This window comes from Astatotilapia calliptera, chromosome 20 (assembly GCF_964374335.1).
Source record: "Astatotilapia calliptera chromosome 20, fAstCal68.1, whole genome shotgun sequence".
NCBI lineage: Eukaryota > Metazoa > Chordata > Actinopteri > Cichliformes > Cichlidae > Astatotilapia > Astatotilapia calliptera.
Genome location: NC_137441.1, coordinates 33,807,125 through 33,827,850, shown reverse-complemented (window position 1 = coordinate 33,827,850; position 20,726 = coordinate 33,807,125). Strand labels below are relative to the sequence as shown.

Sequence of the window (20,726 nt, the reverse complement as noted above, 5' to 3'; positions counted from 1 at the left end):
AGAGGTTAATGGTTGTGTGTCTCTGTCATGGTTAATCTATACCATAAATGAACTGCTCTGAAATTCATTTGTAACTGCACCAAGACCACTGTCTCAAAAAGCCCCTTTTACATTAGTAATTAATCAGATCGACTTGCCACAGTTTGCCACAGTTTTCAGGGTTTTCCATTATGTCACAGTACCTGGTACTTGGTACTAAATGGTGCCTGCTTGGCCGGGCTTCGAAGAGATCTGAGCAGGTACTAAAATGTGATGAAGTCAGACTGCATGCCACCAACTGATATGTGTATATATATATATATGTATATGTATGTGTATATACACATACATATGTATATATAGCTTGGGAGTCATTTGCAGTGACTCCCAAGCTAGGCTAGTGGCTCCAGCAGATCCTGGGAACAACATCAGAGATCTCTGTCCAGAAGAGCGCAGTCCTAGGAACAGCTAAGATCCCCTCAAGCTCCCAGGCCTCTGGTAAAGGACCCGAGCTTGAAGGATTGACCGCCCGCAGGGGCGAGCGGGGAATAATATATGCATATATATACTTCAGTTAACAGAAGTTGCATCCGATGTGGTTTCCTTCTTGGAGTTACTGTTGCTTTCTTTTCACCTTGAAGCAGTCTGGCCTTCTTCCTCTGACCTTTGATATCAGCAACACATTTTCTTCTGAAGAACCTCCGTTTACTGGATATTTTCTCTTACAGATGACTGTGTGGGAAATGCCAGTGGATCAGTGCTTTCTGAAATACTGAAACCAAAACCAACAACCACGCCACATTCAAAGTAAATGCTTGGTTTAAACTTAAGCAAGTATCCTTAAATTTTGACTGTACCATCCAAATGTCTCAGCAGAAATCGAAATATGTTTTCTCAATACTCTGTTTTCCAGCTTTGGTAAATATTTGTTTTAATGTGCAATATTTTTGGCTCATGTGCAATTATTTTGGTCCCAGTCTGTTTCAATGTTTCCTACACATACACCATGTATATAGTTCCACTCACATATGTATACATATACACTGTTTTTTATGTTATTATATTTATTTAATTATTTATTTATTTATTTATTTTCCGCCTTCGTTGTATATTGGTTTCTCTTCTTCTTACTTTACCTTTGTGGTCCAGCTACCCAAGAAAATGCACAATGAGAATAAAAAGCTCTAAGTAAGTCTAATGACCTCACAAAGTCACTGGCAGGCATAGTTGTAGTTTATGACAGTATAACTTGTTAATGGAAATCACAGTATATGGTAAAATCTTTTAATAGTACTGGAGGCTGAATCACTCACACACACACACACACACACACACACACACACACACACACACACACACACACACACACACACACACACACACACACACACACACACACACGATGTAATAAACACAAATGTTGCATCAGAAGTGAACTAGTTCGGTTAATCTCCTTGTGTCTTTGTCTGTGCAGTAAAATAAAATAAAGCTACCAGCATATGTTTCATGTAGTTGGTTTTATTTTATTATTGTAACCATATAAAAAAGCAATAGTACATTTTGTGTTTTGCAAGATTTTAGTCATGCAACTTAATGAGCTGCTAAAGCGATCACATTCTTGTGTAAATGCAAAACTATGAGACAAATGTTCGCTGTTGGATATGAGGTGAAAGCATTTTCATATTTCTTTTCCAGTGATATTGACTCTCCATTGTCTATTTCCATTTGTGTCCATTTCCAATATGCAGACACATAACACAGTCAAAAAAAGAATCAGCCACAGAACTGTTGTGCCACAGACGTGTCCAGCAACAGTTCCCAAAGCCTCGTGAGGACCACGTCTTTGATAACTTCCTCTTCTTTCCTCTTTAGGAGGAGCCTTCAATCCTGCAGCAAGAATTCAAAACTAAAACTGTCCCAAAGTGCTGAGAATTAGCGAGCATCACAATGAAGATGAAGTTTTCCATTGTTTTTATTCTTTTAATAGGTATGAAAAAAAAGGCTATTCCACTTTTTCCAGTATTTGAGAAGTTGTATTGACAGCTGTTTGTTTTCCAGATATCTGTCATCTAAAAGGCCAGGAGAGGATTAAAGAGTTCGAGCACATTTTCCTGAGACTCTCCTTTCCTTCATTTTACAACAGTTACAACAAGGCTTGCTGTAAACTGTATCCGGGAGGCTGCTACAGGCTGATGGACAGTTCAGGATATACCTGTGAACTTTTGAAAGGAAGAGTGACCAAAATAGAAAATGATGGCTGGATTGAATTTAGAATAGCAAATGTGCAATTTGTAGATGGAGGCTTTTACAGGTGTGTCGTGCTGGGAGCCCCAAATCACATCTACAGGGACTATTATGTAGAAGTGTCTGGTGAGTATTCTTATAAAACTTTTGACAGGATGCTCTAAATGCATTTCATGCAACAGTTGTTACTGTCATTGTTTATTAGCTGTATTTAAGCATGATTTTTATTTGACTTTGTTATATCTGAAATTTGCAGAAGTTTCAGATCACTTCAGCCATTCACAGCCTCCAATCACAGGGACCACCAAAGCCCCTGGCACATCCACAGCACTCCCAGAGTCCACTAGACCTGCTTTAGCAGAGGACCACGGTGACAGCAACAGGTGGTCACTCTGCACATTGCTCGTTTTTGTTGTTGCTCACTGGTCAAATTGTTCCTGTGTCTGAAACATGAATAGTTTTTTCATTTTTGTGCTCTGCTCCTCTTCAGAGTCTCCTGGAGTTTTAGTTTGCCGCTGGCTGTCATTGTGGCAATTACAGTGATGATGTTCATCAGTTCAGTGATTGGTGTTGTTTGCTGCAGAGTCAGGAGAAAATCCAAACTGCTAGGTAAGCAGTTCCCTGAAAACTGCTGTCGCAGAGCTCAGACTGTCTGCCAAAGTTTATGATAAAATATATTCTTTTTTTTCCTCTTATAGAATGGGTAAATGATGTGAAGTTCTGTTGTTTTTCTTTGTAGACAAATATGGACAAACTCACCGTGACTCACTGAACCAAGAAGCTTCGGTACGTGCTAAACAGGGAACAAGCAGTCGCTGTGACTCACTATCATGTTAAATTGGAGACATGTTTATACTTTAAACTTCCTCTAAAATACTGTCTCTTGGCAAAATGTGTCTCTACTAGGAAACGAGCAGCGTAGTTTACACAATGGTGGACTTCAGGGCTCTGCAGAAGCCCGAAGAAGTGTATGCAAATGTGAGGATGCACAACGCACCAACAGGAGCTGCTGACGAAGAGCATGCTGGGATGGTGGAATACTCCATACTGGCAATCCAACCGTGAATTTGAGTTACAGATTTTAATGTCTGATCCACTTTAATTCTTTTGTCAGTGTTTTGTTGGAAAGTTTTTATGTATATGTCAGTTAACTGCTTAAATACTAAAAGATGTTTAATGATCAAGCAGAGACTGATCACTTCTACTTTGTTTTGATTATTTTGTATCCCAAACCTTGAATGGACTGTAAAATCTGAAATCTGATGATGTTTATAATAATGAGCTATTAATGGAGAAATGTTGACAGCATAAGAAATGAAATTAAAACAGTTAACTCTGTCTCTGCAGTAAATGTGTGCTTTGTCTGTGTTTGAGACTTCCCCATTCTCATGTTCACAGGTTGAGATAGCAGCAGAGTTGTGAAATCATGTCATCAGGTTATCATCTGTTCTATCAATGTTTGTCCTTATCAGCTTCTTCGATGTCAGTGGCAACCTGCCCTTTTTTCTTCTGAGAGCAGTTGGGTCATTTTTTTCTTAGCCTGTTGTCCTTACCATAAAAAAGTGAAAACTTTCAGATCCTTTGTAAAAGGTCGAGTGTATAAAAGAACACACTGGACTGATTCTTGTTCCTGTGACATTTCAGCACAACACAGAAACACTTTATTCTACTGATGTGCGATAATAGTAGATAGCCATGCAAGTCCAGTCGACACAGATACACACACACAGAGAAATGCTATGCGTTGCTATAATCTGTTTAATGTAAAGGCAGCTACAACATGTTCACATGCACGTTTTCCACAAACTCCTGTTTGCATAAACTCTCCCATTCCATTAAAATACATGCTTGGAGTATTTATGAGATTACTGATGTCATTAAGCTGACTTGGCCAGACCAATGTTCTGGGACTGGGCATTAAAGACAGCATAGTATTCCCGGATGAAAACATCTCCCAAGATCCAGAGCTGCATGGTGCCACCCTGACCAAAGCCAGTCATACAACCAGAGGAGCTCTGTGGACAGGGGAGAAAGAAAAGATATATTTCTTCAAATCTTCATTATTGTATTGTATTATTTGGTGCTGTGGTTGGCAGGATGGTCTTACTGACCTGAGAAACATAGGCAGATGCAGGGACTGTGAAGGCGTTTCCATTGAGAGTGAAGGTGACATCGGGCATGCTCGGGATGTTCTGGCAGTTCACTATAGCCTGTCAGCAGAACAAAGTCAGAGGCCATGAGGCAGAAGAAAATCTGTTTATTGGTATTTTACAGTTTTCCAACCGAAGCAGCTATCCGAATCCCACTTAATTATTTTTATTTCAAAGTTCTGACGTCAGGGTCTTAAATGTCTGTTTACTCTGGGTTCAGAAAAAGGGGAAAATTTGTGTCACGATGGTATGACTCACATCTCCTGACTGGTCGGTTGAGGCTCCAACCCAGCTATTCAGATTGTTGATGTCAGTGGTTGGACCAACAATCTGGGAGGTGCCAGTGTCGATGATGGCCTGGCACCCGCCAGAGCAGGCTACAGTCTGCCCGTTGATGGTAACACTGTGAAGTGGAAAGTTGAATTACAGTCAAGCCAAGAAGTTTTATAACCTTGTGATTTTTTGTGTCTGATATGAAGCTGTAAGCAAAGATGTTGGCTATGAAGAAAACAGCTTTTGGATGACTTATTGGCACCTGTCCATGTTGATCTGCCAGTAGGTGGCAGAAGACAGGGGGATCCAGGTGATTGTTCCAGTGTAGTGGGTGCTGTCAGTACCACCAAAGACCACCTCGCTGCCCTGTTCACTATTGCTAAGATATTACACACACACACACACACACACACACACACACACACACACACACACACACACACACACACACACACACACACAGAGAGAGAGAGAGAGAGAGAGAGAGAATCATATCATAAATTCACAAAATATACTCAAAAAGAAAAACCCAATAAAGATTTTCCAGCCAACTGAATTCCATTTCATTTCAGTACCCGCTCAGGTAGACTGAGAAAATGGGCTCTGACACCAGCCCCTGAGTGATCATGTTGTTAAAAACTGGTACAACATTGTCAGAGGCGATGCTCTGGAAGGCCAGTCCTAAGATCCCATCAGCCTGCATGTAAGTCATGAAAGAAGCCTCTGTCTCACTCAATCCAAACACCTGCTTGGCCACAGAGATGCCGCCCACCTGGACATGCAAAACAGCTGTCACTCACAGTTCAGCAAACCACAAAGAGATGCCCATCTGAAGTCTAAATAGACTAAGTTTTTTGTTCCACGGGTTTTGGTTACCTCAACAGTGTCGCTGCCCAGTAACCCAGTCATGCTGCCAGTCCCGTACTGGATGGACAGAGACTGGTCACCCCACTGGAAGGTGGATGACTGTGATGGGTTGAATTGATTGTGGTTCTCTGCAGAGGAATGCATTTTTAAGTTTTGCAATTTTATACAACTTGGATGTCTAGCATTTCAGTGATGGCAATGAGTGTTGTTCTGCTGGTAAAGTTACAACTAGAACAAGCTAGAAAGAATGTGCTACCAAAGTAAACCAATTCATTATGTGGAGAATCAGAGTTGCAAGTGCAAATACTGCAGAAATCTCAAGTCACTGTGATAATCAAACTGTGCTGCTCTGTTATTATTGCTAAATGACTTCTACTAATGCTCGAAGGATTCCAGTGTTGCTAGCGGTCAAGTTCATCTAGGCTTGTATATTGATTTCGCCTCACGAGTTAAGAGCATATTTTCTGCTGGAAAAAAGTTACATTATGGATAAAATTCATGAATGAAAAAGAGCCTAAAATGAAAAAGGGATATTTTTGAACAGTATCTAATAACAGAAGTACACATTTCTGTATGTTCCAACCATACTGGCCAGGTTGTACCATGTTGTCTGAGCTTCGGCAGTCATCATAGTGGCACTCACCACAGGCTGAACTGTTGCAATACACTGAAGGGACCCACAAGTTGGAGGAGCCAGTGTCAAAAATAACAGAGAAGGACTGAGGAGGGGTTCCAATGGAGATCGTACCATAGTAGGACAACTAGAGGGACAGATAAAGAAGGAACAAGTACACAGATGCAGATTCAGATTTAAAAAGACAATTTTGAAAAAGTAAAGCAAGGTATGTTTTCAACGACATGAACAAAATCTAAAGCTTTTTACTAATCTGGGCTTACGTCAGCGTCATTGGTCATGGACTCGGTGCCACTGCTGTAGAACTTGGCTGCTGGGTTGTATGGGTGACTCTTCCTGTACTCCTCCCACAACCCTTTCTCTTTGAGGGTTTGCCTGGCAGATTTTCCCTTAATCAGGGGCATCCTACATGTAGCAATGTGAGCAGAAAGTCATGCAATGAGCAAGGCAGGCCTGAACTTTACAGCTGGAGAAATGTCTGTGCGATATTCAGGTGAGCAGGAGGACCTTTAGATCTCCTCATAGGAACACGGAGAGTTTCACAATTTTTTATGTATTTAATGTCAAATACATAAAACAAATAAAGAAACAACCAATCAAGTCAGACTTACTTATGGAGACATTCAGCGAAAGCCACGAGGGCAGTCAAAACGACCAGCCACTTCATCATGTTGCTGTCTCTACAGGTAGACTCAGATGAGTGAACGTCCAGTTGCTGAGGCCAGCCCTTATATACAACTAATCAAGGTTGTTTTTCCGAAATGCCCTTTCCTATAAGCTGATATGAAAGATGGTGATAAGAAGCATATGATTTAGAAAACAGACTCTTATCTGGGGACAAATATCCCATTAAGCTTGTGAACACTGAAAGTGTTCAGGAAGATTGTAAAAAAAATGTTTTGTATGAACTTAAAAGTTGCAACTCTAAAAGTCAAACTTGTATTTACAGGGTATCTACTGAAAATGACAACTAACTTCCAAAGGATTGACTTTATTATTTGTCACATCATTTAAATACACTGTAAGTGCTAAACAGGTACACCAATGTGTTGGTGTGCAGTTCAGGAGATATGATGTCCAGACCTTCTACTTAATACCAGTATGCAAACTTTCCTCAAGGTTTCCAAAGATGTGAGCTTGAATTACTTGGAAAGGTTTATCTGATAACAATAAAACAAAGGTAGGACAAGCAAAGATGTAATCATGTGAAAGTGTGAGCCGTAAATTACAGAAACTTGTTTCCACCACTGTATTTATTTGCTTATTTTGCCATCCATAAGTCAAAATTTCTCATTATTATCTCAAAGTTTTGACTTAATAAACTGAAATTAGGGTTAGGTTTAAGATTTAGACAAACACTTTTTCTCAATTTTCATAAGTTCACTGAAAAACAATAGCTGTTTTTCTGTACTACGCTGCAGTAACATTTAACAAATTGGTAGCATAAAGTATTCACACCCAATAGAAGTAGCAATTATAGTACTCCAATCAAAACATACTCAATTACAGTTAGCAAAATGTAATCCTACATTAAACAAATGATGTAAGTGGCTAGTCTTTGAATTTATTCTGGTTTATTATTATTTGCTGTGCATTTATGTATAAGTGGTGTTTTATGCTGTAGCTAAGGCTGCAGCTCTTTATATACTGTAACGGTGAGCTGTATTTGATGAGCATTATAAATGTTTTCTATGTGGTAACTCGACCTAAAAAGTAAGTAGTTACTGCAGATGTCAAATAAATATAAGTACAAAGGACAATATTTTACACAGATGCAGTGGAGTATAAATATAAAGACCAAGTAGAGTAAGTAAAGGACAGCACAAGTACCTCACAGCTGCAGGGTAATACTCCCAGTTCATAACATCTCTGGTGATCTATACTACTTTTTCCCTTAATGTTTTCCTGTTATTAATTTTTTATTAGTTAAAGCTTTTGAAGTCCACGTGTCAGGTCATGATTTCACACTGGACACGGTACATTTCAATTTAAGACAGAAGAAACAAAGAACTACTAACGATTTAACATGAGGGAATTTCACCTTGACTCACGTATGCACTAATCAAATATATTATACAAGGTCAGTTTGCGTGTGAAAGTATTTGCACTAAGATTCTGTTTATGACCGTTATCACACCGTGATTAAAACCAGTTGACATTTCCATTCCATACTGAACATAATGTTTTATGCAACAATATTAACTGAGCCCTCTATAAAACACAACTTTATGTATATGTTTATTGACAGTAATACTCGAACACGTCTCATGATAAATTAATATAAAATGAGCATGAAAGAAACAGCAGATGTGCTAAAGGTTCACAAATAACTCTCGGGGTAACATTTGGCTTGTTAAATTAAAGCTGTCTCATGTTTATTGTAGATCTTGTTGGTTACACTTCCCTGTTTCTTTTTATGTGCTTGTTGTGTGCATCAGTAGAACCTATACATTTTAGTGCATAGAGTACACAAATGAAGAATAAAGTCACTGAAGAAGATTTTGATCCGCAGGCCGTTCAGATTTCCACTCTGTTTGCTGTTGTGCTTGCATCATTCTGGGTGTTCTCTCGTCCGTTAAAAGTCCATGTTTTTGAAGTCCTCAGTACACCTGTACTTGCTGTCAGCATACCTGGTGCACACCAAGTGGGGGAGACAGGGGCAGGTGTGATGTTGCCTTTTCCCTGGATAGGGTACCTGGAAGCGTGAAAAAGGGGAAAGGGAATGTAGCTTTGGGGTAATCTGACAGCTTAAATCCTTTATGAGCTGACAACTGGAACTGCAGGCCCTAAAGCTTCTCTTAATCAGTCTGAGTTTCAGAGATGGATGTGGTGTTAGTAGAAGTAATCGTTGCCTGTTCCAGATAATCAAAGAGATATATGGCTCAGATCTGCTGAGTAGAATCAATACCCCCTGCACTTATCAGCAGCTTTTCTAAGGCTTCAGCCAGCTTGACAGCAATCAGAATTTCTTAAAACAGGAAAGAAGGATAAACGTGTGTGTGTGCCTATGTGCGCGTATGTGTGTGTAACACTGGAAGATTATTATAACTGACATCACATTTATCCCCACCTTGTGGCTAAAGGGGTGGCACTCATCCCCTTCCACACCTCTTGGGACACACATCCTCAGACCCCTCAGCCATAGACTGACAGCACAGCAAAGGCCAAAACCACACTGCACATCTCTCTCACAAGCCTGCAGGAAAGATAGAAGGACAAGGTGGCAGAGGTCTAGACAAAAAGTAATAAAAGCAATTCTATTGTTGCCAATAAATCAGTTTCATCTTCATATATGGTAATAGATATAGAGTTTATCTTTTCATATATATAACTTTTACTTATTGTAATAGAGATACCCTCCCATGTTTGGCGAGTGAAATCCATTTGATTTATTCCCTGTCCTCTCCCTAACCCATTTACAAATGAATAGCATTCAGGGGGCTGAGATAATTTCCTCTGATTTTTCCAGTTAACTTCAAGCGGGGGAGGATATGATCTGTCATTAGTCATTTGTAATGAAATTTAACAATATTATCCAGAGAAGTGATGTGTTCAGTTTTCATCCACACACAAAAATGTAAGTTAAAATAATTTAAAATAAAACTAAAAATTATATATATATATATATATATATATATATATATATATATATATATATATATATATATATATATATATACATATAAAAGGATTTTGTGATGATGAAAATATAATGATAGAAACAGACATTTTAAATATTTTTCTTGATTTTTTAAAAAATTATTTGAATATACTAGTGCCCCATTCCAAGTGGAATGGGGCACTGAACTGAAGCAACAGTTACAGTTATGATAGACACAATGTAAAATGCACTTTCAATATGACAACACACAGATTGATGAGTTGATTAAAATATTGCTTTAGTCTGATAAATCAAAAACCTTAACATTGAGTTGCTCCATTAGAAATTTCCATCTTACCCCTGTGATAACAGCTCCTCTGCACCAGCTCCCAACAGACAACAGGAGGAAGGACAGCAGCACCTCCCTGAAACCCATGACAGCAACAAGAGAACTAGACTCTCTCAGCACCCCCAGCACCACACAACAACTGTGAACTGTCTCTGTGGCACGTCAAGCTGGTTCCCCGACTCTTCAGCCACTCCTCAACGTTTACTCAACTCCTTAGAGAAGGCAGCCTCCCTTTCTCCTTCTCTTTATCCACCTGTGACCCCCCCCACCCAACACTCTCCCCTCCCTCTCTTCTTTCCTCCCTCCTCATGCCAGAAAAATCCCCCTTACACCCCTTCTGCCTGTCCACTCAGAAGCTCTGTCATCTCACCTATCCAGATGATGGCTTACGAAGACTCACTTTAGGGTTCGACTACATCGTCTCTGGACCGGAGCTGTAAGAGTTTCCACCAAGCTAGCAAAAACAAAAGAACCAATTCAGGAGTTGACAAACTAAAATAAATCTGACATGTCTGTGGAAGAAAGGGCACAAGTCCTGAGCTATTTGTCAATCAGAAGTGATCAAGACAAAACAAATAAAAATCAAAGCCATCTAATGAGTTTACTGACATTACCACATTACTGACTTGTGGGTTGGTCTTCTGGTAAAACAGAAACAAGAACGCAATATTTCTTATTTATCACATTACTGTATGGCAGGGGTAGGCAACCTTTCTGATGACGAGTGCCATTTAAAATTTCCTCAGAAGTCAGTGTGCCATATGATTCCATTAGCAATAAATTTAATAACGCTCTATATGAACAGTTACGCACTATATAGAACCACTTTATAGAATTATATTTGTTCGCAGATGTTGGCAGCTATCAGTGAATAGTTATCAGCTATTTTGAAACAAAAAAAGACTTTTTATCCATGACAGCAAATGAACTGTACAACAGAAAATGCAAATGCTATTTATGGTCTCCTCACAACAATGATAAGAACAATAAACTGGGCCAATATGGCATGTCTGTTAATACAGGGAAAATGTGATCTCTGGTCTCCCACTCAGAGACACAGGTCTCCGAGTGTCCAGCATTCAGACGGCTGCCTGAGGACTCATGTGAGAGAAAATCCGCTCACACAGATATGTAGAGTCAAATACTGTCAATAAGGCCTCTGCAATGTTCTGAAGACAGTTAAACCTGTCAGGTAGTGATGTCCAGCAGGTGAAAATGCAGCTCCATGAACACGCACAGCTGTGGATTCCAGCTGCTTCGATGTTGCATTAACTGGCATTAACTCAGCCAGTTAATGTGAGACAAATCCAGCTGCTCATTAAAGATTTCTGGTTTGATCAGAAAAAAAAAATTGGTCCATACACCTGAAAGTCCCAAAAACGCCTTGTGTCTCAAGCCTACGGATGTATCCGTGTATTTCCGTGGTGCTGATGCTGTGCTGAGCGGACAGCTCCTGAAGCTTTTGAAATGTCGGAATATGGAAAGCTAACAACGACCCTCTCACCAGTAGGCTAAGTTGGGGTTGTTAGCTAAGATACCGTCATGAAGAAGCAGCACAACTAATGTGTCTATGAGAGCTAATTTGCGATGTGCACCGCTGACGCGGCCATTTATTTTTTAATGCACCTTCTCATATTAATTCACTGCGTGTCGTGCCCAGGGCTGGACTGGGACAAAAATCGTCCCGGGCATTTTGACTAGAGACCGGCCCACCAGGTATTAAAGCCATTAAGCCTTTAAATGAAAACAAACGCTGTTGTGACAGTGATGTACAGTCTTGTTGGTATATATATGATTTCTATATATTTTACGTCAGATAAAAACTTTGGTTGTAAGATTCAGATAATTATTTAATAACAGACATTTTAAATGAGAATAAGAAAGTATTTCTTTGTGCCCCCCTCTCCCTGTTAGGTGCCCTACCTGCCCCCCTGGCAAAACTTTGCTAAACCCGCCCCTGCACAGTTACCAGCTGTCAGCTACATAAAAAAGGATCCTGGTGTTATTTGTCTCTCAGAAACAGTTCATAACTTCCCTTCAACTCAGTCATGTCACCTAAAAGTTAAACCTGTTTCTCCATCACAGCCCTGATGATTCAGTAAGGACATCTCCTGGTTTCCTCTTCATGTTTCCCTCTCACCAGATAACCAAACCGACATCATGACCAGCAGCTTTACAGCTGTGGCTCCAGCAAACATCAGCTGATACTAGAAAGTAATATTAAATACATTCTAACAACAGCTGATCAAGCTTAAACGCGCTGCTGTTGTTTAGCGCGACATCCGGCGGTTTCCTCTTTCTGGCACAAAGTGGGCGATAAACAAACAAGAGAGAAAAGCCGATCAGCTGATCATTGATCAGTTTCATAATTGAAGTAGCAACAGGAGAGGGAGGGGCAGAGAATGAGAGGAGAAGAGGCAGCTGCAGCGTAAAGACACAGAATAACTCCAGCTTTGTGTCTTTTTCATTGTAGCTGAAGTCCGGGACAAACTGCATCCCTTCTCAGCTCAATACGAAACACGTAATAATTTCTCTGAATACGGACGATTCGTCTTTTTACTGGACAGTTGGCAACTCTACTAACTAACCTTATGAATAAAATAAAGTTCAACATCAGTAACATCATAGCACCCACCCAGCTGTATAGAAACTCCGTCATGCTAGCTAGTACGCAGTACGAGTTACTGTAACTGATTGTAAAAAGTCAGCACAATGAGAATACTCGTGCCATCAGTTAACCCTTTCGCGTGCCAACTGTGGCACGCGTGCCTAGGGTTGCCGACCCCTGCTGTATGGTGTGTGTCATGATGCTATGTGTTTTAAAGAGGTTTAAATGAATGATTAAAACCTCGCACCACTCCTCACTGAGACGTCGAAGCTACAGTGCCACTAAAGTGATACGAGAATAGGAATAATGAGTCTTAATGTCTCTGAATTATGGTAGTGAGGATCGCAGTGATACATCGACTCTGAGTCAGGTCTCTATTTCAGATCCAGCTCATTTGCAGATTTACTGCAGCTCTAATGTATAGGTCACGAATAACTGGATTTATACCAACCTCTGGTTGTACAAGATTAAAGATTTCCTGTGTGTGTGTGTGTTTGTGTGTGTGTGTGTGTGTGTGTGTGTGTGTGCAGGCCTGTTCTACTATCTTTGGAGGACAAATTTTAATTTGAAATTAGGGAAAAGACTTAGATTTAGGGTTTCATTGAGAATTCAGTAAGGTTAGAGTGACTGGCTTTGCTGTGACGGCTAAGGTTACAGCAATGGGCTTATGGATTTAGTATTTTATTGGCTGTCCTCATGAAGATAGCAGGAGTTACTGTGTGTATGTGATGTGTACATGATACATGAGCATGCATGTATGGCATAAAAAGCAGGCTGAAAATTGTTCCTTATGCACAGACTTATACTTTTACATGCGTCTGTGAGTACGTGACTGCTTGGACAGTGATGAGCAGCTGGTTGTCAGAGAAAACGGGCAGACTGTGATTTAAGTTGCGAAAAGAGAAATATGAGCGAGAGAAGACGAGAGCCAAAGACAGAAAAAAATTAGAGGGAAGGAGGGAGGGGGAGAGCACCCCTTGGGTTACTCAGCAGGACATTACCCTGCTGCTGCACAGGTGATGGATTCCTCCAATGCAGTGGCCATATAATTACATTCACCCATTTTTGCCCTGTCAGCAGGAGCACTGAAGCCAAGCCATCCTGGGACAGGCAGCAGAAATCATGTGGAGGTGTGCCCAGAGGCCTCACACTAACTTCTAAAGAAATTGCATTAACAAAATCTGCCATCAAGAGGGTACAAGAAACAAGATTTCTGTTTTAAACCCAAAGTATTATTGCTATATTTTACATGCAATAAAAGCCATTGTTACCGTCCTTGTATTTATTATGCTGAGTCATTCTGTTATGTTACATGGATGGTGAAGATTGTGTTTGAAGGGGTGATTTTGCTTCTCAGTACCGAGGAGCACCTTCGACATTGGAGTTGTTTTAGGCAACCTCAGCTTATTTGTGGGTGTCGAGTGACTGCTCCATAGGAATACATTGGGAAGTGAATAATCAATAAATATATTCAGAAGAAAAACTAAACTAATCTGATTTTATATTTATACACCTCTGAGTACCAAAATCAATTTCTAGTGGAGGTGGGTATGAAGAGAGTAACAGATCAATGATGAAATATAGAGGAGCAAGGTTTCATTACATAACCTATCTAGTGTAGACAGTTACTTCAGTGAATGAGGACCTCGGGACACGGAAAACTGTACTGAATATTATACTCATGAATCAAACACTTTTCGCAGAGTGGGGAATATGAAATCTCATCATGATGTAAATGTTACGGTCCTGTGTTTTGTCCACTGTTTGTTTTTTGTTCAGTGTTTGGGTTTTGAATTTTTCCTTTTTATATTTGAGTCTATTTGGGTTTTTGTTTGTTTGTTTATTCATGTTATGCAAAGTTGTTGTTTTGTTTTTTTTAATTTTTTTAGTTCTGGCTACTGTTTAGTTTTCATGGTGTTTTGGATGCCTTTTCAGATGGGTAACAAACCTACTGCTTGTTTTGGATCCATGATCTTTATTTAGCTTCAGTTCCTAGTTTGAGTTATTTCTCATGCGTTAACTTCCTTCTGTGCTTGCCTCTGTTATTCCCTTCATCTTATCTTTCTGTGTCCTCCAGTGTTCCCTTCTCCAGTGTTCCCTTCATTTTTAATATGAGCTTTCCTGTCTCTGTGTTTATTTGTAGCTTTTGGATTGTTTCCTGCTTTAGTGTGATTTATTTCTCTCTGATTTCCTGTTTTTGAATCGTATTTTCTGTCTGTTGAATTGTCTTGATTACTTTCATCTTTGTCATGTTGGTGTTTTGTTCCCTGTGCATGTGCTTTTGTTGTCTTCAGGTCTCCTTGTATTCTTTGTACTTTGTGCTTTTGGACTTATTATCAGCTTTCTATTGACTCCTCTGTGTTGTGTCCTGCATTCTGGCTTCATTGCACACAAAACTGTGACATACACTCACTGGCCACTTCATTAAATATGCAAGTTTGATGACTCTTTATTTAGGCATTGAGATAGTCGAGATGACATTTTGAAATTCAAACTGAGTATCAGAATGGAGAACAAAGGTGAGCTGTTCTGAGTTTTTCAGAAACTGCTGATCTACGGGGATTTTCCTGCACAATTAATTCTCTAGGGTGTAAATATGGAAGTTACAAAAGTGTATTAGCAAATATCGATCTATCTAGTCACAAACTCTGTGCTTTATATGAACGTAAGAACGGCCAATATATTATGAATTAGATAATATGGAAGTTAACCCCATAGAAAACAGAAAAGGCGAATGCAAGCAGGCAATAGATTTTAAACTGGGGAGTGTGAATCATCATTTTAAATGTCAGAAATACATTTGTATTTGTAATTGATTTTTTAAATCCATTTAGTGATGTCTCTTTTAAAAATTGCATTTTTTCAAAAGGGTTTTGAAAAAATAGTTTTTAAATTTGGCATTAAAAATGTTTTTTTATTAAGTTTTTATTTGTTAGTTTAATGCCATTTTATTTTAAATATTTATTAAATTAATGGATTTATAGTTCATTTAGAAATATTTATTTATGATCAGTCCTTTTATTTTCGATTGAATTATCAAATAATTATTGACTTTATTAATGCCTGAATGTCCAATAAATGAATGAATGAGGGAATGTATTTTGATGCATCATTCATCATTAAATCGAAAACGAAACGCTTTATTTCAATGCGCATGACTCACTTGGTCCTACAATACTATTGTATATTTCCGCGCTTGGCATATTTTGGTCCTCATATGGACCCTTAGTTCATGTGACAGTCAGCTGACTCTACCCGGAAACGTTGAGGTAGCAGACAACAACAAAAATACAGCTTCATTGAGCAAACTTCGATTTAAGTTATTCCCGATTGATAAGAATGGAGTCGACCCTCGAACAGCATCTCGATGATACGTAAGTTAAAACCACTCTAGCACTGAGTATATGTTTTACGTTTTTGTGACCTTTAAAGCGACTTTCGCTCCTTCTGTGTGTTTGTTTGTGGCAGCATGAAGAATCCAGCAGTGGTTGGTGTGCTCTGCACGGATCAACAAGGACACAACCTGGGCTGTAAGTGAGGAAACCCCAAACTAGTTCACGTTAACTGGCCTTTTACTTGTCAAAGTGCACTGGTGTCACTGCTCAGATGCTCAAAGTTATGGGTTATTTAGCCATAAGTCATTACGCTTTGGATGGGAGAGAGAGTACCGAGTGGTGTTGTTTTCACGAAAACATTAAGTTCTTATTGATCAATACTGGTCTACAAATAAGCATTTAAAGTAATACATAAGACAATATAAAACAGATTCAAGAGCAAAAGAATAATTCAAATAAACAAAGTAAAAACACAAGTATTAATTAAAAAAAATCCACGTTAAGCTCCTTCATAATAAAAAGGTTGTGGGCATTTCTTTGGAAATGTGGGGATTTTTTTTTTTACCTGCAATCTGTTAATTGTTGAAGCTCAACGGCCATACTAAAATTTCTACCTAAAGCATTGATCATAATGGGTTAGTGACGTTTGTCACTGCATGAAACAGAAAGACGCACTTACATTGTAGTAAAACTATATTGTATACTGATCTGAGTATTAGCATTGTACATACTGTATTTGTAGTCAAATGTAATCATTAGTTTTAGAATAATAAGTTCTAAGTTGTTTTTAAACCATCCACTACTAATACATTATTCTAATACAATAATAAAATACAATAATTAAAAAACTTTAACTATGTTGATGGAGAATTAATTTTCATTCTGCATATAAGTCAAGTGAGAATGAAAGACAATTAATTATGAAAGCTGAAATTTTGGGAATTTGGTGGTCTGCAGGATTCAGGTGTGTGTTAACACACAATGCCACAATCTTCCCATGAGTGGATGTCTCATGGTAAATGTGTTAAATGTTAAACATCATGAACAAGATGGCTGCAGTGTGCTCCACCGAGTCCCGTGAAAACATTCTTTTTTTACATGACTGAGAGTCAGCAGCCTGCTCCTATGCTTGCTCTATCAAGGATTAATAAATCTTTTAGTGATCCCTTGATTAACTTTGATGTAGTTCCTGTAAAAATCATCCAAACATGGGTATAAATGTTACAGATGGTATTTTTCAAATGTACAGTGGTCCCTCGTTTATCATGGGGGTTACGTTCTAAAAATAACACGCGATAGGTTAAATCCGCGAAGTAGCCAACTTCATCTATAATAATTATAAAAAATAATCTCCAGTATTATAGAATGAAACCAAAGGCACCCGCGGTCGCCCTTGACGGTGCAAAACGTTTCGTTGACATTGTTGTGTTTGTTGGGGAGAAAACATACAAACATACAGTACAGCACTTCAGAGTCACACTGCTAGCGATTGAAGATTTATGTAAATTTGACAAGCTGAACGATTGATTGACAATGGTCTACAGCCAATCAGGACGCAGAACACAACGCGCTGTAAAAATAAATAAATAAAATAAAAACCATGCAAAATTGCACAAAAAAAATCTGCGAAACAGCAAAGCTGCAAAAGGTGAACCGCGTTATAGCGAGGGACCACTGTAAATGTAAACGTTTTACTAGATTTTCTCTGATACAAAAAATTGCTGCTCTTTAATAACAAATTGTGTGTCGTGTATCTTTCATTCAAAAACATAATTAGCATATTGATAGTGGTATAACTCAGCTGGAAGGGTTATCACTTACACCAGATTATGTGCTGCTTTATCAGCATTTGCGGATTTTATTACATTTGACCAACAGACTTTCATATCATTGAAATACAAGTAGACTCTCTACTCACAGGCTCACTTTTCACTGCGATGGAATGTCCACTGTGTGATAGTTGTGTGTATTTGAAGTATATGCTTCAAAAGAAGTTCATTAAAATATTATGAATAAAATCTTACTGGCCAAACAATTTTGCTGTCTGACTCTCTGACAGCTTTCTGTATTGATTTGACTTCTTCCTACATTTTAGTTCAGTAGATTCACAGCACTCTCATGTCTGCGTAGTAAAGTAGCAGCCACTCAACTTACATACAGACTGTCTGTCCTAACGTAACAAAATCTACAGACAAATCCAACTAATTATCCACATAATGCTGTAAAATGTTCATTTTTGTTCATCTTACAAAAACTGAAGTGCAGAAACAGCAAATTGTGTTTTCCAGGGTTTTCTTGACCAGGTGCAGAAACTTTCTGGATTGTTGCTAAGAGTAGGTCTGGAAACGCAGTGAAGTTAGTGTGCTTGTCCAAAACCGTGGATTTGTTCCTTCAGGTGTAGCCTGGTTTTCCTTATCAACAAAGAAATGTGTTAAAATCAAAAAATGTTGGTTTGGCTCCTCAGCTAGAAGCTAGACAACATGAGTTTGTTAGATGCACGATGACCTTAAAGAGAAATTAATCAACACTGGTTTGAGTGTTTTTTTTTCTTCTAAAAAAAAGTCTTTTATTTCCAGGCCGCGGGTCCCTGTCTGATGAACATGGCGGTGTTGTGTCCGTTTTGGCCAAACAAGCTGCAGCTCTCACAAAAGACCCAACAGACACTCCAACCGTATGCCTGGAGTCCGAGTCGGGGTGAGCACTGACACGACTTTTGTCTTTTTGGTTTTTGTTTGACTGACTTTCATCTCTCCTTTTTTTCTCCATCTCAGTGAATTCAAGCATTGCACTGATTAATATGCAGGGAGATGAGTACTGTTACGAAATCAGTTTCACCCCAGTTCTTTTTATTCCTCGGGCATCCAGAGACGGCACCGGAACTCAGTAGTCATTTTCACAAAACCTTTATTCATCTTCATTCATCTTCAGTTAAGCATGCATCTTCTAGAAGGGAGGACGTGCAAGGCTGGTGTCCCTCTGCAGATCTTCACTCCTTTGTCTGTGAAACACAGTTTTGTAGAAGCGACTCCATCATAAAACCACCGTGTGCTGCAAACTCTGTGTCTGTGTGTGTATGCACGAGCATGTGAGTGCCTGTGTGCCCGCGTACCTGTGTGTCTATGTGAGTGCACGTGAGTGACTGTGCATGTAGGTGTGGGTGCGTCATAACAGTCAAAGCACTGTGTGTGTGTGTGTGTGTATTTGTGTACGTGACTTCCTGCCGGTCATAAAAGTAATCTCCTCACCTAAGCTACACCAAATTCCTCTACACAACAGAGAACACAGAGTTAACATATTACAAACACTGAGACCGCCACCCAGGTCTCACCTGGGGAATTTCCACTCAACATTAACTTCTCTTTGTCTTACTTTCACAGCTCAAGTGGGGGAAAGTCTCCTAGAAATCTACTCCTAAGTTTATGACATACTCAGGCCTTTATTACATCGAGGGCAGTGTTAGTGTCTCTACAATAATTCTACATTTCTGAACTCTAAAGTAGGCTAAACATATCTTCAGTACCTCCAAAAAACATCTAAAAACAGGCCAAAATCAAATGATTAATTTCTCTAACTGATCACAGGCTTGACAAAAAGACTTTATTTTTGCAGCTCTGCTGCCCCCTTCTGGTGTACCATTAACATCAGCTCTCAAAATACTTGTGACCATAAAGGAGAAGTTATTAAAAATAAAATTAAGACTTTAAAGTGATAGGATAGAGACAATGGATGAGCCTGTTTTTTGTTGTTATTGTTTTTTAACTGTTTCCTTTTTAAAGGTGGTTATTTATTTTGTTCTGATTATTTCTAGAGTTTGATCATTTGTAACCACTTGATAAGAACAAATTTGTGGTTTTGTGATGAAATCTAGGAAGTGGTGCTTTCTTTCTGTGCTAGTTTACCTCGTTTACTGAAATTTGTGGTAATGATGATGACAAAAATTTTTTTTTGAGTAATAATCATTGATTGATTGCTCATACTGATCATCAGATTAGCAGTGTACGACTGACAGGTTGAAAAAGATTTATCAGTCAAAGGTGAAAACATGTCATAGAGAAAAACAGAGCATTTCCTGAACTTTGTCACCTTTGACTAATCCCTGTTTGTCAGTACAGTTTTTGTTTATCAGCTCAGAGTTTCTACATTTTTTTTTTATCTTTATTTGTTCTTTAGGAACATTCTGGTGAGGAGTCACGGGACCATCACAGTAGCAGTTCATAAGATTGCATCTTGAAGACAACCGACTCGCTGAGGATTTTTTTTTTTCTCTCTTTTTGTAAAGAAGTGTATGCACATTAAGTTTATTCACGCAATCCAAAAACTGATTTGCTGCTTCTGTATATTCAGACTCCATATTTCAATAAGAAGATGCTTGTTCTTTAAATTGAATGGTAAATGCTGATCTGAAAGTAATACTGTTACTTTGATATCGTTTCCAAAACCAGCTCCGTGCTTTGTTATATCAACGCTCTCTGTTCCTGTGTCTTTTTGATTTCAAGGCTGTCGTACACAGAGTAACAACCCCTAATAAACTTTAACTTGACTTTGAGATTGCCTAATGTGTGTTAAGTATTCATTGTTTTCTCCTTTGCTCAGTCTTACATGGTTGAGCCATTTTCTTGGAAGCTGGATGATATTTGCTGCAGAGGTGAGAACAAACTGGTTTCAGTGTTTGCAATCATTAAACGG

The 20,726-nt window shown here is 38.9% G+C and overlaps 4 protein-coding genes across 4 annotated transcripts; 2 read left to right on the top strand and 2 right to left on the bottom strand.

The window, feature by feature from the left end:
• Positions 1 to 1,757: 1,757 nt before the first annotated feature.
• On the top strand, positions 1,758 to 3,561 carry LOC113012999 (uncharacterized). Its single transcript, XM_026153490.2, has 6 exons — positions 1,758 to 1,966; positions 2,038 to 2,349; positions 2,480 to 2,606; positions 2,714 to 2,832; positions 2,963 to 3,009; positions 3,130 to 3,561. The coding sequence occupies exons 1-6, from the start codon at positions 1,927 to 1,929 to the stop codon at positions 3,286 to 3,288; spliced, it is 804 nt and encodes a 267-aa protein (XP_026009275.1). The 5' UTR covers positions 1,758 to 1,926; the 3' UTR covers positions 3,289 to 3,561.
• A 294-nt stretch (positions 3,562 to 3,855) lies between these two features.
• LOC113013362 (pepsin A-like) lies at positions 3,856 to 6,817 on the bottom strand. The gene is made up of 9 exons (XM_026154204.2): positions 6,759 to 6,817; positions 6,411 to 6,552; positions 6,157 to 6,274; positions 5,523 to 5,641; positions 5,222 to 5,418; positions 4,909 to 5,025; positions 4,632 to 4,776; positions 4,335 to 4,433; positions 3,856 to 4,238 (listed from the first exon to the last, which is right to left on the bottom strand). Exons 1-9 carry the CDS (start codon positions 6,815 to 6,817, stop codon positions 4,101 to 4,103), a joined length of 1,134 nt encoding a protein of 377 aa, XP_026009989.1. The 3' UTR covers positions 3,856 to 4,100.
• Positions 6,818 to 8,491: 1,674 nt separating this feature from the next.
• Positions 8,492 to 10,265, bottom strand: prok1 (prokineticin 1). Its single transcript, XM_026155095.2, has 3 exons — positions 10,107 to 10,265; positions 9,218 to 9,343; positions 8,492 to 8,842 (listed from the first exon to the last, which is right to left on the bottom strand). Exons 1-3 carry the CDS (start codon positions 10,182 to 10,184, stop codon positions 8,723 to 8,725), a joined length of 324 nt encoding a protein of 107 aa, XP_026010880.1. The 5' UTR covers positions 10,185 to 10,265; the 3' UTR covers positions 8,492 to 8,722.
• A 5,609-nt stretch (positions 10,266 to 15,874) lies between these two features.
• Positions 15,875 to 20,586, top strand: lamtor5 (late endosomal/lysosomal adaptor, MAPK and MTOR activator 5). Its single transcript, XM_026154074.2, has 4 exons — positions 15,875 to 16,079; positions 16,174 to 16,235; positions 18,617 to 18,734; positions 20,211 to 20,586. The coding sequence occupies exons 1-4, from the start codon at positions 16,045 to 16,047 to the stop codon at positions 20,269 to 20,271; spliced, it is 276 nt and encodes a 91-aa protein (XP_026009859.1). The 5' UTR covers positions 15,875 to 16,044; the 3' UTR covers positions 20,272 to 20,586.
• Positions 20,587 to 20,726: the final 140 nt, after the last annotated feature.